Below are 17,636 nucleotides of genomic sequence, written 5' to 3'. Positions count from 1 at the left end.
CTGATCGAAGGCTCTAAGCTATATGTATTTCAAAAAGGGGAAGAAAACATTTGCTAAAATGTTAGCTGATTTTACAATAAGCATAATTATTGAATATGCTTTTTCAACATCCTTTTATAATTTGTGGTTATTTTTCTGTTTCCAATATGTTTTCTAAAAGGCTATTGTGCTTGGGTGGTCATTTTCTATGACATTTCTTGGCAGGATCATTGAAGAGGCTTGCCTGAGACCAGGCGTGTTTGTGGAAGAGCAAAGATTAACATTTAAGCATTCCTGACTCCAGCCTGTTTCCTATTCTGACCACTAGACTGCAGTGCATAGGCTTTAAACATTTATGAAACAGGCTGCTTTTATAATGACACTGTTTTTCCTAGCAAAAGAGGGCAAGTAAGAAGAAAGGAGGGAGTATATGTTAAGTGATTCTTTTTTCAGAACAGTTTTTCATTTATTAAAAGGAGGCAGTGTGCACTGATAAGAATGCTGTGCCAGTGACACGTGGTTAAAATTGGTCAGGTTGCTCTTTGCAGCCTTGTGCGTGTGTTTTTTGAAAGTGTGTAGCATTCATAAATTCTTCTTAAAGAAAGGTTTGGAACCTCTGAAAATTAGGACGTAAGCAATTAGATGCTTTGCTCACCTGTGTGAGAACTGGACTGGCAAATGTTCCCCTTTGTAGTGTTCTTCCAAGTCCTCACATGAAAATCATTGCAGATATGCTTTAGTTCTGGCTGATGCATTCTCCTGTATGTCTGTTCTTTGCCCAGCTGCATCCTGTGACAGTGAAAGTCCTTACGCTGACAACAAGAAGAATGATCTCTTGGAAGGCACTACAACACTAAAAGCCTGCCTTTCCTGTCCTGTGATGGAAGGGTAGGTTGACAGTGGATTTTTGTTTAACATTCACTGATATTACGAGAAGAACATTGTACCCTGCTTTAAGAGATGAGGTTAGCTTCCTTTGTCACTGAACAATTCCAAGGACAGTGAAGAGGCTTCTTCCTACTGTTGCTGTGTCGTTTGCCAAAACAGACCTGTGACATTTCAAGCAATAGTTCTGTATTTTATCCAGGAAGAATTTCAGGAGCCAGTAAATAGATATGCCTTAGCAGCTCATATCATATAAATGTTGCTTAAAGTCTGTGATAAAATTTCCACCATCCTTGTTAATCCAACGCAGAAGCAGAAAAAGTGTGAAGTCTTTTCTTCAGTCTTCTTTTGCCAATTTCATCCAAACTACCATATCACAAAGCAGTAGGCAATGTTGTAGTATAGCATAGCAAGAAAGTAGAGTGATTGCCTGCCTACCTCTTTTACGTTGTTGTTGTCAATTTTTACTCTCATATTATATGTAAGTATTCCAAAGGAAATGATTTTGTCCTTTTTCCTTAAAACCTTAAAAGAGCCTCGTTATGCAAGAATACTCCAGTTATCTTCTCTTGTATGGACTGCTTATGTGTTCTCAAGGACAATTGCAGAGGTATTTATTTTTCTTCTGTATTTACTTACAGGTATTTTGACGTAGATCCTTCTGCAGCATTGTTTCATATAGAACCACATCGTAATACTTCAGGATTTTGGTCCATATGGTTTACAAGCAATTTTGACTTCAGCATTGAACTGAGTGATGTCTTCATAGCCAGAGAAACAAAGAACATTTTAAAGGTAAGCTTTATTTCTGCTTCGTACAATGTTTTGTCCTTGGTTTAAGGATATGGTCCTTTGACGTACAAAATAGATTCTTGGAAGAATTTGGTGTTCTCAGAGTTGCTTGAAATAAGTTAAAAATAAAGGTATATGTATGCCTGTAACTGTTAGGTCCTGAAGAGCTTACTCTCTCAATAGGCATTATTCACTGTCCAGCTTGTTTTTGTATTGTTTTATTAGCAACTGTTCTTTCATTTGAGTTGCAGCTACAGATGCATCAAATTATAGACCATTGCTCTGTTCTCAGAATTGTTGCATATGTTGTTTGGGCTCTATAGGATTCAGCATTTCTTCATAGGCTGTGATGGAAGTCTTTAGTACATAGATGAGCTTTGAAGTTTAGAGGGCGAAGCCAATAATTTACTCGTGCAATTGCTTGATTCAAACCAGACAAATCTGGTTTATGAATACGCACATGATGTAGGCATCTAATTGGCTCTTCGTATATTTAGATAGGAGATTTACATATGTGCACTGTATGGATCACTTATGGGCACATATGTGTGTGTAATAACAGCAAAAACATGAAGGAAGAGAAAGTTTACATTCTTTAAGGTACCGCTTGCACCAAAAACACTGTACCAATTTTAATTCAGATGTTGTTTGATTCTTTCTAGATTCTGAACTTTGTCGAACCTTTGACTCTACCTCCAGGCTGCTGGAATGTGTTTTCTTTGAAGCTCAGTGTGAAAGACACTGTCACAAATGTGCTTTCTAGTATTTGTTTGGCCACAAATGTGGGAGTAATGTTTGAAATACCTCTGCAGATCTATTCGACTGTGTCCAAGGTACCGTATTCAGTTGTGTTGAATGATTATTATGCACTGCAAACCAAACTGCAGCAGCCTCTTTCTTAGGCCAGAAATCTGTCCCTTAGTCCTGAAAGAAAAACTCAGTACCAGACCACTCTGTGAAACCATTCTGTAGCTTGAAAAGTAAAGCCCCCAGAGTTACACAGTGATGGAATTACAGTTCTTAGGCAACCTTAATTCTCTTCTTTGACTCGTCCAAATTATGCACTGAGAAACTGGAATATGTCCTGTTGTTTTGTCATGTGGTCAGTTGTAGGTTTTGTTTTGTTTTTCCAGCAGGGAGATCTTCATTTTGAAGCCATTGCCCACTGTGATATTCAGTGTTACTTGGGAAAGTCTGATTCAGGTAGGCGTGTCTTGGTTTTGTTTTTGGGTTTTTTTGTTGTTTTTTTTTTTTCTTAGGCATCTGATGGTAGCTTTATTATAGAAAATTCATTTTATGTAGCAGGACTTGTAGTGAGAATATTGAGATTGTTCATACAAGTACTTAGTTTTATGTCTTATAAAAACATCCACTTTTCTGGGAGCATATAAATGGCTTTGAGTAACCTGCACTCACTACACTGCAGTGTTTCAGACCTCTAATGTCGTAGATTGTTGTAAGCTATTGTTCTGCCTTGCAACATTTTTTTGAACTTGGTATTTACAACTCTGCTATAAGTTCTCATTGGTGGAGTACTGCTCCTTGCTTTCTTCATATGCCTGTTGTCCGGAGGTGTCGAGGTAGCATGATAAAGCTGCCAGCTAGCTCAAAGTGATTAGAAAATGTGCATAATCTGGGTCCAGATCCTGTGAAGTCTTTGAGGAAAAACAAAAAACAAATGTTGACCAATATCCCGCCTTCAGCCAGAGTTAAATTTGAAGGCCTTCTCATTTTCTGTTTCTCACAGCAATAATTTCATAGACTTCTTCAGAAGACCATTTATCAGGGTTATAAAACAGCATCCTTAATGCTGTATCACTTGAAACAGAAAGAAGGGGTCTCATTCTTTCTGGAACTGAGGAATCTAACTCCAGATACTGTAACGCTGGGAGTGTTTTAAGCTGTTTTAAGTACCTGGCTGGCATTTACCAAAATACAGTATTGGGTATTACATGGACATGATACTGCCTAAAGTATGTTGAGTCTGATGGAAGCTGGTTCAGAATAGTGAGTTTTTTTAATTTCTGCTCAGTAAGGAATTTCAGTAGACAGCTGGGTACCATAGGCTTTAAATGTTTAAGCGAATGCTCTCCTGAATGTGTTTTCAAGATGATGCTTTCCTAAAACGTATTTGTATGAGGATATGAAGAAGGCAATAGTAGTCAGTCAAATGTAAAAAGGAGAATTGAGGTGACATATGGAAGCACATGGCTTGAAGAATTACTGATACATATGAACACTTAGGTACCTATCTTAGAAGCAAGTGTTTGTTGTTTTTTTTTTTTTTAATACATATAAAAGAATATTGCTGATACAAGTAAGTCCTCGTTGCTTACTTTCTTTCCATTCTAATAATACACACAACCAGATCTTTGCATACAGGTATTCTGCCTTCTAGTTTAGGATACTAGTACTTGTTGAATAGAAAAGTCTAATGTACAAGCCTGAATATACTGACCTAAAGAACTTGTAGCTGGGCTACAAGTGATGATTCCAGTCATCATCAATCTCAATTAGTTACTTTAAACACTAAGAATTGTAAAATAAAGTACATGTACTTTCAAAATAAGCCATTTTTGTTTTCTTTAAAAAAAATTTTGCTTTTCTAACTCCATTCTGCTATGTGAAAATGCTTGAACGAGTATGAGTCTAACTTTCTAAAAGACATTAATCTTGACTGGTGTAAAGCCTTGCAATTTTCTCTTAAGAAGAATTTGAGAAAATTATCAGCACCTTGAAAAGAGAAGCTAAAATGAAAACACCGTTTCTGCCAAACTGTGTGATTTGTTTTGCTCCCTGCTGTGCTGTGATATTATAATTTTGTACCCCTATGTAGAGAATAGTGTATGATCTTGATACTTTATTGGCATCAGTAGAGAGTTCTGTGTAAAGACTACTGATAACATAATGACTTTTCAATGGCGTCCATTAGAAATAGCAACAGCAAAAAGGGCTTACTAGAGCATACAAAGCCTGTGCAATACCCAGACTCTTGCTTGCATGTAGAATTACTGTGGTTTTGCATATGTATTTCTTTAAGCAAATCAGATGCTTGCTTTGAAGGAAAAAAGTGGGCTGCCTTTTTTGGTTTTGTCAGGACCCTTTGCAGATACTGATTACTCGTGTTCAGAAGTAGACTGATGGAAGGAGCAAATATTCTCTCTGTAAAATGTGAAAAATCTGTTATCGTTTTAGCAAATCTGCTTTGGCAGAAGAGTCTCTCTCTGGACCGTTCTGCCTGGGATGTGGATTCTGAGCTTGCAAGTGAACTTTATGAAAGATGGCAAAAAATAAGACGTGGGGAAACCTGCAGGTCTGTACGGAATCTGTTGAGGTTCTTAATTCAAGCCAGTACAGTGTTGTAAGAAAGAATATTTCTGTTCTGAAGTATTCTTAATTAGAAGAAACATTTTTGACCTTCCTGCACTTCTGTTAGTTATCTTGAAGCACCTGGAGTTTCAGAGCACCCCAGACACCCCAAGCTTCCATTTCAAGGCACTGCCATCCATAAGTAAACGTTTCAGATGCTGGAATGTCAGAATGTAAATAATGTTCTGACTATAACCACCCTACCACAGCTACCCAGTGCCAAAGCAGTCAAGGCATGTTTTACCAGATCATTTATGGAGTTGCATGAGTCCTTCATCAACAGGTCGCATAGCAGTCTTTTCAGGATCGGGGTCTTTGATTAGCTTTTAAGGTTTTTAGTCCCTGGCCTAATGGATACTGCATACTGGGGACGTTGGGAAGGAAGCAGTGTCTGTGAGTGAGCAATTCCTGCAGATGTGGTGCATCAGTGACATCAGCCCCTTTCCAGAATAAGGAGGTAGAGCTGTGAAAACCACAGTCGTGATTTCCACAGCAGGTGGAAAAGTGGAGACTGAAGGGACGCACATAAGTTACACTAATTCTCTACTACTAGGGTACATCTTTATGGGCTTTATTTTGTGAAGAACATTTTCAAGGAAAGATTAGTTGACATAATTATAGGTCCTGGCAAATCCTCTTGGGTTTTTTTGTTCTTTGTTTGAAAGAAAAAAGAAAATAAAATTAACAAAGCTTTCTGGTTTTGCCAATAAAGCAGGAGAATTATTTTAGGATCGGCTCGCTTTATTCACCAGAAGAAGCCTGAAGAGGAGTCCTTTGCCTTTTTCTTGCCACGGTTGACTACAGAGCCTGGCCTTACGCTCAACTTCAGTGCCACAGCAGTTAAAAGTAGTATGGTGAGAATGGTGGTTGTTAAGCTTTTTCTGAGTTGATGTATGTTTAGCTTGTTTAAATAACAAAGTCTGCGGTTAATATTGGGTGATGCTTTGCATTTTCGTACTGCTTGAAGATCACTGTTTTGAAGTCTAATTTCAGACACCAGATTTGTATCCCTTTGGCTCTTTGATAAGTTCTCTAGCTACCTAGTTGTAATATTTTAATACAAGGATAGGAGTAAAGCAGTGTAGGTCTTCACTAACAATTGTTCAGGGTTGTTAAAGCTTTCCTTGCGTCATTGTTAAGTTACATGCTTGTGGTAAAATAATTGAACAAGGGACTAGGGATAGGATGTACTGTCATTAATGATGCATGTGGTTATGGGATGGCCTTCCTCATGCCACTGCCTTATGTAACACAAGTGTGTAAAACATTTGTGTGAGATACAACACTTGAGAGATCAGCAGAGCTGTGTGTCTTGCAACCACACTGATGGCTGTTTCTTCCTCATTTGTCAGATTTAGGTCACTACTAACCTAGCCTGGGCCAGAACCAGTCATATGGAGATAGTTTTCATATGCAGATATTGCAGATTACCTTAATATTCCATTTGTGCCATTTAATTGTCAGTCATTATAGTAATGTGCATTACCTGCTTGCTCTCAGACTTCTGTAAGAAAGGGTGGCACCTCACTAACTTCACCTTCTTCTGTGAAAGAGCTTTGTTCATGTCTGCCTGCATAAATCAAAATCCGAATGAAAGGCTTGTTTGGGGGGTGGGGAGGGTCTGTATTTTTGCACATAGGGTTCTTCGTGCACTCTTAGCTGTTTTTGCAAATGGTGATATTGTGGTGACATGTCCTGCTGTTCCATGCCGTTTTGTGCACATATGATTATATTGCATTAAGACAGAAGGTAGGTTGAAGTCCCTTGAAAATGCAGATCATATGACTAGTGCTGAATTATTTTGCCTTCCAGTTCTCAAGTATGTAGCTTTTAACTTTTTCTTTTCCACTCCAAACTCTTCAGGTAAAATATTTTGTACTAAGAAACCCTTCATCCTTCCCAGTGACGTTGCAGCTTCTGCCTCTTTCTTACTACCCTGATCCCCAAGCGTCACTGAGTCTGCTCAAGAAATGGTAATAGCTATCTCAGGATACTGTTCTCCCTTTTAAAAGATCTATTTTCCATGCCTTATGATTGTTTCTTATTGTTTGTTTTAATTTTTCAAAGCGTAACTTATGTGGGAACAATGTTCTGACCTATTTTGGAAGATAGAATCATGTTCAGGGCAGCTCCCCGTGTGACACATGACTTTGTAATGTACCTGATCATTGATTAAACCAAATTGAGCGTGTTTTCAGCAAGTTTATGTCTGCCAGCCGTAAACTATAATTGGTCATCTTTTAAGATCTGAGGCTTAGTGCAAACTTGTGCAAGCTGCCCAGGTGAGGGAAGCAACGTGCAGAATTGGGGATGTGCATCTCAGTGCAGGGCTGGTTGGGAAGTATACAGAGTCTGTAGACTGATCAGTGAGGAGGAAGGTAACTGAACCTTCCCACCAGAAAAAAGTTTTCTTCTTAGCCTTTTCGTAGATAAAAAGCCTGGTTGGAGCAGAGGAAACAGAGGCCAGGAAGAATAATTCAGGTCCAGAGCCAGGAACCCCACTGTAAATGTTTAGGGCCAGCTAAACAAATGTTTCTACATTGTTTTGAAGTTTCTGATTTAGCACTGAGATAATCTAATGAGAAATCTAGATAAGAGTTAGATGAACAGTGTAAAGGGGCATGGTGAGGTGGTCTGAAGTTCACCAAAATAAGCCCTGGCTGTCACACTTAACTTTGAAAAACTGTGTAGTTGGTAGGACTATTTGCTTGGTTGGAGCCAGTGGGACTACTCACGTGCTTAAGAGTAACTGGCTTATTTAGGGTCCAAATCCCTCTGTAGTTGCTTCCTTAACCTCATTTCTTTACGTACGTATGTGTATGTGCATATATATATATGTGTGTGTGTGTATATATACATGCACTTTAATAACTACATCTGTTCGCATACTAAATATAATTTCCACATAGACTCTTTCTAGTGGTTTGAAATTATATTTTCTCTGTATTTGCACGCTTTTGTTTCTGCAGATCTTCTAGGTTTTCCAGCAATCACATCCGCTAACTGCTTCTTTTTAAGCTAATATCATAGAAGGTTGTTACAAGTGAATTTCCAGTTCAGTGGCTGGAGGTCCATTAGTCCTCTATAATCTAAATTATCCATCTATCAATCCAATCTATTGGCTTTCTAATGTCTGGTTTTAATACCTTAATGCCAAATGATTATTATTTGCTCTCAGGCAAATAATCATCTGCTGTAAGTGCATTTTATTTGCAAAGTATATGAAAGAAAACAGGAATTTATCCCAAACAAATCATGAGCAGAAAGAGGGACATTTGAGTAAATTATTGAGATTTTATAATGATTATTTCTTTACAGTTACGTGGGCAGAAAAAGCTTTGAGGCATTTGTGTCTGTGTGGCTTAGAATTTATATTTCTTGATCGTGATCTTTTGCAATGTTGTACGCTGAGAGATCTAAAATGCCCAGCTCTTTGTCTGTTTTTCAAATGTGCGGAATCCGCATAAAACTGATTTGTAGTGCCTTCTGTTGAAATGCAGACCCACATTTCCACCGTATTTCACATCCACCAAAACGCAGTTGTAAAAGTATTCTTTATTTAAGAATAGATGCCAGCATGTAAAAATAAGTCAATGTAGTTCTGACAGACTAGGTTTGAAGTGCTTAATTTTTTGTTTTGGTTTATTTAGGTTCGGCATAAATGTGCAAGCTATTAATTTCACAACCACTGAATTCAGGCTCATGGATGAATGTGCTCACAGGGTAAGATGGCTAATTTTGATAGAAGAAGTGGTCTGACACACTAGAGAAAGCGTTTTCTAGCTACACTACATCGGAGTTGTTACCAACTGCTGTTTAAAGCAATATAATAATGTTTTCTTGATTCTCTGTCAAGCTTGTATCTTTGCAGTTAATTTTTTTTCAGAGTTTGAGTCTGTTTTGAAAACAACTATAGGGAGGGAGTGTGCATGTGTTGAAGAGGCCACCGTTACCATTCTGTGTTGGGACTTACGTTTAGCCCCAGGTTGACCATAAAGTGTCAGGCTTTTGCGTCGGGGATGTCAGAAGCTAGCTGATAATCTTTTCAGTAGAGGGAAATACTGTCTGATAGTTCAAGGGACGAGAAGGCTGGATTTCTGCACTTCACCTCAGTCGCGTTGCAACTCCCGGATTCAGGTTGGAATGCCATGGCTCTCTCTGGTTCCCACTGCCTCATTTTTAACAGGAGTGTGATAACACTTGACTGTCACACCAGTGCTGAGCTGTGGTTGTACCCTGAGGTATTGTGTCATGGATGACAGAAACAGCGAAGATGCCGTATCAGGGATGTTGGCATATTCTGATGACCAGAGTACTGTCCAGGGTACCTGGAGAATTTCTTCTTAGACTTCTGGTTTGTGCAAAAGCCTGGAATTGACATATTTTCTGTGCTGTTTGGGCATGCTGCAGCCCCATCTTTAATGTCCTATGTAGATACACATTTCTGCACACATGCTTTAAGACCTTAATGAAAGATTGGTACCTTATAAAAAGAAAAGACCATGTTTGCTACACTAATCAAAGCTGACCTTTCCTTTCTGGCAACAGTTGTAAGAGTTGTTGTAAAAGAGAGGAGACAGTAGTTCATAAATCCTAGCCTGTAGGCACACGCTGAAAAAGAGAAGGTGGTTGCACTAGTACATGGATAGGACTGAGTTTCCACAGAGGCATGTACGCCATACTCTTGACCAAATGGAAAAATAACAGTAGCTCTTTACACCAGTGTGTGTAATATCTGTTTTTCATTAGAGACTTGAAGAGCTAGGAGGAACACGTATGGTTAGATAGGTATTCAGCACATATGAGACGAATCTTGGCTTGTTAACCAAATCACTGGTTGTTAAGATTTACATTTTTAAGTTTATCATCATTTCCCTAGTCACTTTATATACATGTGTAACGAATTGTTAGCCTCACATTTGAGTGCATGCGTATCTTTGTAGGGAGTGACAGTGTGAAGTTTGCAAATGCCATATGTGGTTTGCTTTTAATAAATATTGACTGTTGAATGGAGGTTCTGAAACTTTTTTGTATGTTCCTTTTTCATAAAATAGACTAAGAATAAAAACATTTTGGACTGGAAAAGATCAGGAAAGCCATTAGTACAACAGCCATGAATTGAAAAACAACCAAACAAGAACTCATTTTGTAATTTTTATGGTTGTTTTGACTGCTATAGGTGTCTGATCACCCTTTTCTAAGAGGAGACCTCCCAGTTCTGGAATAGAAAGTTTTAGGGGTATTTTAGTTTTTTTAATTGGAAAAAGAATAAACAGCAGTATTCATCCATCCACCCCCCCCCTCCCCCCCCCCCCCCCCCCCCCCCCCCCATTTACATTATTTCCAGACTCAGTGAACTTCTGGTAGTTCTGGTCTTCAATTAATACAGTAGGGAGTTCACTTTGGCTTGATTCCAGTGACTCAAATGATCAACATATTTGCCAACAGCCCCTTTCTCACTTAAATCAAGTTGCAGGTCTTACGCTGAGGGTATAATGGTTGCCGCATTTCTCTGTGCAATCAGTGTACTGTCAGTTCTTGTTATGTTCTGAAGTGTTTCAGGATTCCTTGAATATGAAAGACACTATATAATTTCTTTTCCATCTGAGCAAATAAAAGCTGTTTTAAAAAATGAAGTAATACATTCCTCATAATAATAAGGGCAGTAATGTGAACTTTTGCTCAAATAAACAATCTTATCTGATGTTTTATGTTGTCAAATTGAAAGACTTTGTATAACAAGTTAGTTAGCAGCTATTGCACCTTGCCAAGAATATCTTATGTGGTGCTAAGTAAAGATGTAGTGCTTTCTTTATTGAGATCTTTAAACACACATGTTTCCTGTTAATAAGTGCATTTTTGTTTAACAGAATGCACATCAAGAGGATCTCATCGGCAAGAAATGCAGTTCTGAGCTGCTTCAGTTAAGTTTACAGCCACTGGAAACCAGAAAAGTTGGTGTAATTTTTACACCAGTTGACTACAAAAGAGTAGCTTCTCTTCTTTTAATCAGGTAAGCCTGGTTTCAGTTTTAAGTGGGAATCAAACAACTCAATGTAAAAATGAATTTGCCAGATCTTGGAGCAAAGACAAATGGTGAAAATTTGAAAGTCAGAATATCTCCAGTTCAATAAAAATTGCTTAAAGGGTCTTTGTGCCTATGTCTAGGTCATTAAAAGACAGAACTTCAGTTGATCCTATCTTTTTTTTCTTGATATGTGATCAGCGGGTTATAAAATGCGTATGAATGTACTGAGGCAATTTTGAATTAACAGACCAGCACATTGGGTGACTTTGCTATTTTCAACTTAACTCCATAATGATAGGGTTAAAGTATACAGTGAGTCTAATTTGCAGCCACACGTTTGTTATCTCTGGAGGAAAAGAGAGTTTATGGAAGAAGCAACCATTTTTCCCAGGTGGCACTGTTGTTATCCAGTGGCAGTGATCACAGAGCTTGCTCTTTCACTGCGTTGAAATTTGCTGGTGACTAGTTCCAGAGTCATCCTGTCTGTATTTAGGGGAAACCTATCCAGGTGTGGCCAGTGATTCTGTTACTGAAACACTGTTGTCTTGGATTGGCACCTAGAGAGCAAAGCCGTGATTTTGCAAACTTCATTTGTGTTTTAGTGGCTGATTGCTTGATTTTTATATTATGGCAGAAACAACTTGACTGTTCTGGATGTGGTCAGTGTAGAAGGCTTTGGAGCTAAAGAGTTGCTTAAAGTAGGGGGAAGACTACCTGGTGCAGGAGGATCTCTTCGATTCAAAGTGCCAGAAGCTACGCTAATGGACTGCAGACGACGTGAGTAAGAAGAAACGGGTCTGTGATTTTGTAGCTGGCTGCATTACTCTGTAGTGGTACTGATATGGTACAGTAATGTTAAGTAAGCAGAATATTGAAATAGAAAAAGCTGAAGAGCTTGGTCATGGGAGGTGTAGATTCTGTTTTCTCAAAACACTGGCTGAGATAGTTACAAATTCTGGAAATACACTACTGCAAAAGAGTCTGTATTAAAATGTTGGTCACTTCTAAATTTTTAATTAGATTGAAAGTAAAAATAGCAATTTATTTGTAAACATAAGAAAATAATTTTTAAGCACTGTAAAATAATAACTCTTTTTTTTTTTTTTTTTCTCCTTTAAGAACTGAAAGACAGCAAGCAAATTCTATCTATTACGAAGAACTTCAAAGTAGAGAATATTGGGCCTCTTCCTATAACAATTTCATCAATGAAAATCAATGGTTACAGTTGCCAAGGATATGGATTTGAAGTGTTAGACTGTCAGGAATTTTTCCTGGCTCAGAACTCATCACGAGAGATCAGCATTGTGTAAGCACTGACAAATTTGCTGACAAATTAACTTAACTGGAAATTTGAAATAATTAATTTCAGTAACAGACACTCCAATAGCACACCTGCACACAAAATTTGGTGAGCTTTGAATATAAATTTCATAAGCGTTTCCCCTTTTTAAAATCCTCTTGAGTGCAAGTCACGAGTTAAACATAAGTAGAGTTAATATTACTGTATTACAGTAACTGCGGTTTCATATACAGCGAGTATCGCCTCTACTGTTTGGAAAGGCAAGTCATACCTTCTAGCAGTACCCGTGGCAGTCAAATAGAATAATGGTGTGGGTCAGGGAAATAAGTGGAAGAAGAGACAAATCTGATGTTTTCTTCTGCTTCCCCTATCTTTCCAGCCTTGTTCTAGACTTACCCTAGTACCTGGTCCTTTCCAGCATAATGCTGCCTGTATGCTTGCCAACTGTGCTTTTGGTAAAGAGTGTTTTGGTTAACATGAGTTGATCATGTGCACCTCCTTGAGAAAAGGAAAACGAGTCACAGTAATGAGAGTATTGTGAAAAGTCACAATAAAACCACATTTTACTGCTTGAAGATGACCTCAGTCTTACCTTTGTTAGGTGCTGATGCCATCTGCATAGTATAAGCACACAGTGGTCACTTATTTCATTGCCTTTTTTTCATATTATTAAATCTGAAGTTATTTTGTATTTTTTGGTATCAGTGTGACTTCAGAAAAGGAAATCCGTCCATACAATGGAAAAATAACAGCAGCTCCATCTCCTTTCCTGCCAGATTCACTCCTGACTTTACGTCATCGTGGGTAATCCGGGAGCTTACGCTGGTGACTGCTGCTGATTTGGAGTTCCACTTCACGCTCAACGTGACTCTCCCTCACCATCTCTTACCGCTGTGTGCAGATGTGGTGCCAGGACCCAGCTGGGAAGAGTCTTTCTGGAGGCTCACTGTCCTCTTCGTAAGGTAATGCTTTCAGGGCCCCTGCACCATTTTGAAAGGGACCTGCCAGTGAAAGATCAGCAAACGCTTTTGGCTTGTGTAAGAGTTTTAGTGGTGGTAGGGCCTAAATCTCTACTGCATCTGTCTCCCGAGAGTCCTGCCAGCTGGCTGTGACAGCTTAGGTGTCATGCTGTAGCTGGTGATGGAGTTGTCGGGCATCTTGCTGCTCCTCCTGATAAGCTTCCAAGTTAAGGCTGCAAAGAAAAAGGGCTAGGATACCCCCACAGGAGTACCCAGTGGATACTCCCCTTGCTAGAAGTCTTACTCCCCCTGCAGTAGAGACACACATGTAACATACTAGTATGTGAATGTCGTAAATAGAACCAAGCGGACCTGTAGATTATCTTTAAGTATTTCTGGAAAATTAACATGAATTTTATTTATAAAGTTTCAGACAACCAAGTGAGGACCTGCTTTTCCTTCTGCTTCTTTCCTCCTTTCACTTGTTAAAAAAATATTCATCTTTATTGTTAGCTTTTGCTGGGCACACTGCTAAAGGGGCTACCCCAGAAAGATCATTTAGCTTGTGTTAGCTGACTCATTGCTTGCACATGGTAAACTGCTTTTAAGAGGACTGTACCTTTGTACAACAATTAAGGGTTCTGCTCTTATGCATATTCTTTTTTTTGTCTGCCTTTACTAACCTTTCACCCTGTGTAGCGTGAGCTGAATGTTGTGTTTGTCACAGGTGATGTTCAGTGCTTGCATCACACCAACCCTGAATTCCTACAATCAGTACTAACAAGCAGTGAATGTGAATGTCATGGTGATACATATGTGCCAGTGCATACCTAACTGAGATCCCAACGCACACTGTGGTTCTGCTTGCATTGGTGTTTTGACACTGAAAACAGTCAGAGCACAAATGAAGCAACAATAATGACCACGTTACATGGTTCTAGATGCAACAGAAGGAGACTACAGGGATCTGAAAAAACAGGAATTTCTCATTCCATTTTCATGCTGACAAAATTTATACTGCATGACTGAATGACAAAGATTTGAATTACAAAGATGAATTACAAAGACTTGTTCTGATCGATTGATATTTGGTGCAATTAATACACCTGAGAGAGAGGATATTTTGCAGCTTCAGTTTTAGTTCAGAAGTATGGTGGCATTTGTAGCCCATTTATGCCAGCATTTTCTCTAGGAAAAGAAAGAGACTGTATTAAACAAATGTCAAAATAATGACATAACTATCATGAATGAGTGGAAGGTACTCAGAAGACTGATAGGTATCATACTATGATATATTGCCATTGTTTTGTAGTGAGACTTACTTCTAACTGATCTTCAAATCAAGTGTTAGCTTTTTTAGAACGGATTTTTTCTTTGTTAGATTTTTTACTTTGTAAAGCTCATGGCTGAATTATTTTACCGAGAGAAAACTAGCAAGGGCTATAAGGAAAAAAGGAAAATAAAAGACCATTACAACTGTTACTTATTTTAAACTAAATTTTGAGTTTTCTCATCTGTCTTCTTACTTAGAATTTACTAACAAAATACTTGAAAAGTGCATCTTGTTAGAAGCTTTTTAACTCTTTCACTGAATACTCCTGAAAATTGTAGACACCAGTATCTGTTGTTTTCTCTTGCAGTTTGTCCCTGCTCGGAGTGATTCTGATAGCCTTCCAGCAAGCCCAGTATATTCTAGCAGAGTTCATGAAATCAAGACAGAGGCCAAATCCTAGTTCTTCACCGCAGCAGAACAGCAACTCTGTTGACGTAATCAGCTCTGATTCCTACAAGTAAAAATACTTTTTTCTTCTTTTGAATTGCTTTTTTTTGTACCCTGTTTATTGTGGAGTGATGCTTTCTGTCTGTATTTTGATACTGCTGTGGGCTGGTTTAGAGGAGATAGTGTTCCAGGTGACCTCTTTCAGAGAGCTTTCAGTGTTGTGGTGTATATTGATCTCCACAAAAGAGAAACTGAAGAGCTCAAGGGTTTATTAATCTTGTATATTGTCAGTAGTACACAGGGTAAAAAGTGTGTGATGGAAGTAAAGGATACACCATGTGCGGCAGCCATGGAAAGAATGGAAAATACATTAACGGTCCTCAATTCTGGCCGTCTTGGGTGGTCAGTTAGGCACTTACTCACTGAAGCATATAAGTGTGTTTGAAGTCTGAACACATACTTAGAGTCTTGCTCAACTCACACTGAAATCAGAATGTGCTTAGCTGGTATGATAAATTGAAGACCTAATGCAGTTTCACAGCTTGTGAATATGCCCCCCTTTCTTTTCTTACAAAAATATCCCATAAAACAATTCATGATAGCTTTGTAGATAAAAACAAATCTCAAATAATTTATTTTTTCTCCAGGGGAAGCTGCAAGACATTTATGGATTCCTATAGTTCCTCAGATAAAGGTAAAGGGAAGGGCTTCCTGTCTGTAGGCACTTCTTCCAGCCGAAGTCAGAATGCAGCAAAGAGAAGTCCTGCGACCTACAGCCACTCTCAGAAGAAACACAAATGTTCAGTTTACTACAGTAAGCAGAAACCAAACACAGCAGCTGGCAGTGCCATTGCAACTACTGATGAGAAGCAAAATCAGATTGCGGAGAACCAAATCTCAGCATCAAAAGAGGACATTTGCACTGATGCTGTCAGTGAGAACTGGGTAACTCTAAAATATGCAAATGGCATAAATGTTAACAAGAATTTAACTCTTCCAGAAAACTTTCTGGGTAAAGAAGAAAGTGCACTGAAAAATACAGTTCTCATTAAAAATACTTCTTCAGAGTGCGATCTGAAGGAAGATCTTCAAACATGTATGTTTCCTAAGGAAACTAACCTTAAAACTTCAGAAAATCTAGTTGAGCTCAAAGAACAGGAGTTCTGTCCTGTGAAGATGTCCAAGAAGCTACCTGAAAGTCACTTGTCCAGAAATTCACCTCAGCAACAGCCAGAACTGCAAGAAATTTCTAGGAAAAATAGCGGTAATCTTTTTTCAATTTCTGTCAGTCGAAATTATTGGGGAAAAACTTCTGTTGAGTTCTCTGTGATCAGGATTTTGTCTTTTGCACGGGACAAAGAGATGTGCTGTTTCTTATGTGTTCACTGTGATTTATCTGTTTGCGTTCCTAAGGAAATAGTTTGCATTGAAAGTTGCTTCATAAATCATAGATTTGCCTTGGTTTACAGATTTCAAGCTTGTGCTGTAGCATTTTAATGGTTGAAATAATTTATGTCATAGATCTGCTTATAAAACACAAATTGCCCTTGTCAAATATTCAGAAACATCCCAGTTTGCCATTTTCAGGTCGACCCAGCAAGCATGTTCAGTACTGGATATTCAGAACTCCTTTGATAAAACCACCTAAAATAACAAAAGCTGACGTCAGAGTATTGTGAAATTGTATTTTGTAGGAATCTGCAGATCAACGTTTCTCTTAGTAACTGCATAGCTGTATTTTTTATCTTTTTGTTTGTTTGTTTGTTTAATTGTGAAACTAAGCTGCCTGGGAAGTCTTACCTCTTAGCTTTGCAACTCAAAATTATAAGAGCAGCCCAGGAGCACCTGGGGAAAATGGAGAAGCAGGGTAGGAGAATGTGTCCTCTGGAAGCTTGGCTTTACTTAGGCACTTGGCACAGCAGTTGAATGCTGAAGATTGGCATTTGCTGTAGTTGTGGCAGAGTTTATTTCGTAAGTGAGCCATCACAGGGATTTCAGGCCCTGCTGTAGTGTGTAGTTGTTACCCTGGGCCGGTTGCTTCCCATTGTGTCGTTATCTGTGAGATGCAGTGGGTATACGTGTGCTGTCTCAGGTGGAGGCAGGATAATTTCACTCATACTTACAAAGTACTTGGAAATTCTTCATGTGCTCCTAAACTGCAGAGCGTTGTTCATTCTTTGCTTTGAATTAGGAAATCAGCTGGGGGGGGGAATAATCAGTAATTATGTCTTAACTGTGATTAAGTGCACAGGAAAGTAACTTGGAGTACAGGCTGTGGAAATCATGGTTGTACATAAACCAATTGAGAGATACTAGACTTATTTTCATTGACAAAACTTCCACCTTGAGAGAGTGTTTCAAGAGTACTGACAGTTACTTGTATTCGGTGGTAAAGCACTACAGGTAATCTGCCGCTTTGCCCGTTAGCAGTTGTGGTTTTCTGCACCGTGAGTATTTCTTTGTTTCAAGAAGTTTGGTAGGATAAATGAAGTCTAAAAAGTACCATGTTGCAGTGTTTGTATCTTGATTATAGTTACAGACCTGGTTTTGTGCAAACAGGGTCTTCAAGACCTCAGGTACTCTCATGGTTGCATGCTGGAGAGC

The 17,636-nt window shown here is 38.7% G+C and overlaps 1 protein-coding gene across 9 annotated transcripts in view; it reads left to right on the top strand.

Annotated features, from left to right (window-relative positions):
* TMEM131L (transmembrane 131 like) overlaps positions 1-17,636 on the top strand; it is an 82,573-nt gene that overhangs the window by 51,206 nt on the left and 13,731 nt on the right. For 7 of the 9 annotated variants that reach the window (XM_087735622.1, XM_087735619.1, XM_087735624.1 and 4 more), the window contains 14 exons: positions 762-867; positions 1,506-1,659; positions 2,319-2,489; positions 2,790-2,859; positions 4,852-4,969; positions 5,738-5,879; positions 6,889-6,998; positions 8,676-8,748; positions 10,896-11,038; positions 11,688-11,830; positions 12,173-12,359; positions 13,130-13,315; positions 14,953-15,102; positions 15,680-16,296. In XM_087735622.1, coding sequence (XP_087591748.1) covers positions 762-867; positions 1,506-1,659; positions 2,319-2,489; positions 2,790-2,859; positions 4,852-4,969; positions 5,738-5,879; positions 6,889-6,998; positions 8,676-8,748; positions 10,896-11,038; positions 11,688-11,830; positions 12,173-12,359; positions 13,130-13,315; positions 14,953-15,102; positions 15,680-16,296 — 2,370 coding nt within the window. The remainder of the gene's footprint in view (positions 1-761; positions 868-1,505; positions 1,660-2,318; positions 2,490-2,789; positions 2,860-4,851; positions 4,970-5,737; positions 5,880-6,888; positions 6,999-8,675; positions 8,749-10,895; positions 11,039-11,687; positions 11,831-12,172; positions 12,360-13,129; positions 13,316-14,952; positions 15,103-15,679; positions 16,297-17,636) is intronic. The other 2 variants (XM_087735623.1, XM_087735621.1) reach the window with 1 other exon arrangement.

This window comes from Nipponia nippon, unplaced genomic scaffold, assembly GCF_047370975.1.
Source record: "Nipponia nippon isolate SJK-2023a ecotype South Korea unplaced genomic scaffold, ASM4737097v1 scaffold_6, whole genome shotgun sequence".
Taxonomy (NCBI): Eukaryota; Metazoa; Chordata; class Aves; order Pelecaniformes; family Threskiornithidae; genus Nipponia; species Nipponia nippon.
The sequence above is the reverse complement of the archived record's forward strand: the minus strand, read 5'-3'. Positions and strand labels throughout refer to the sequence as shown.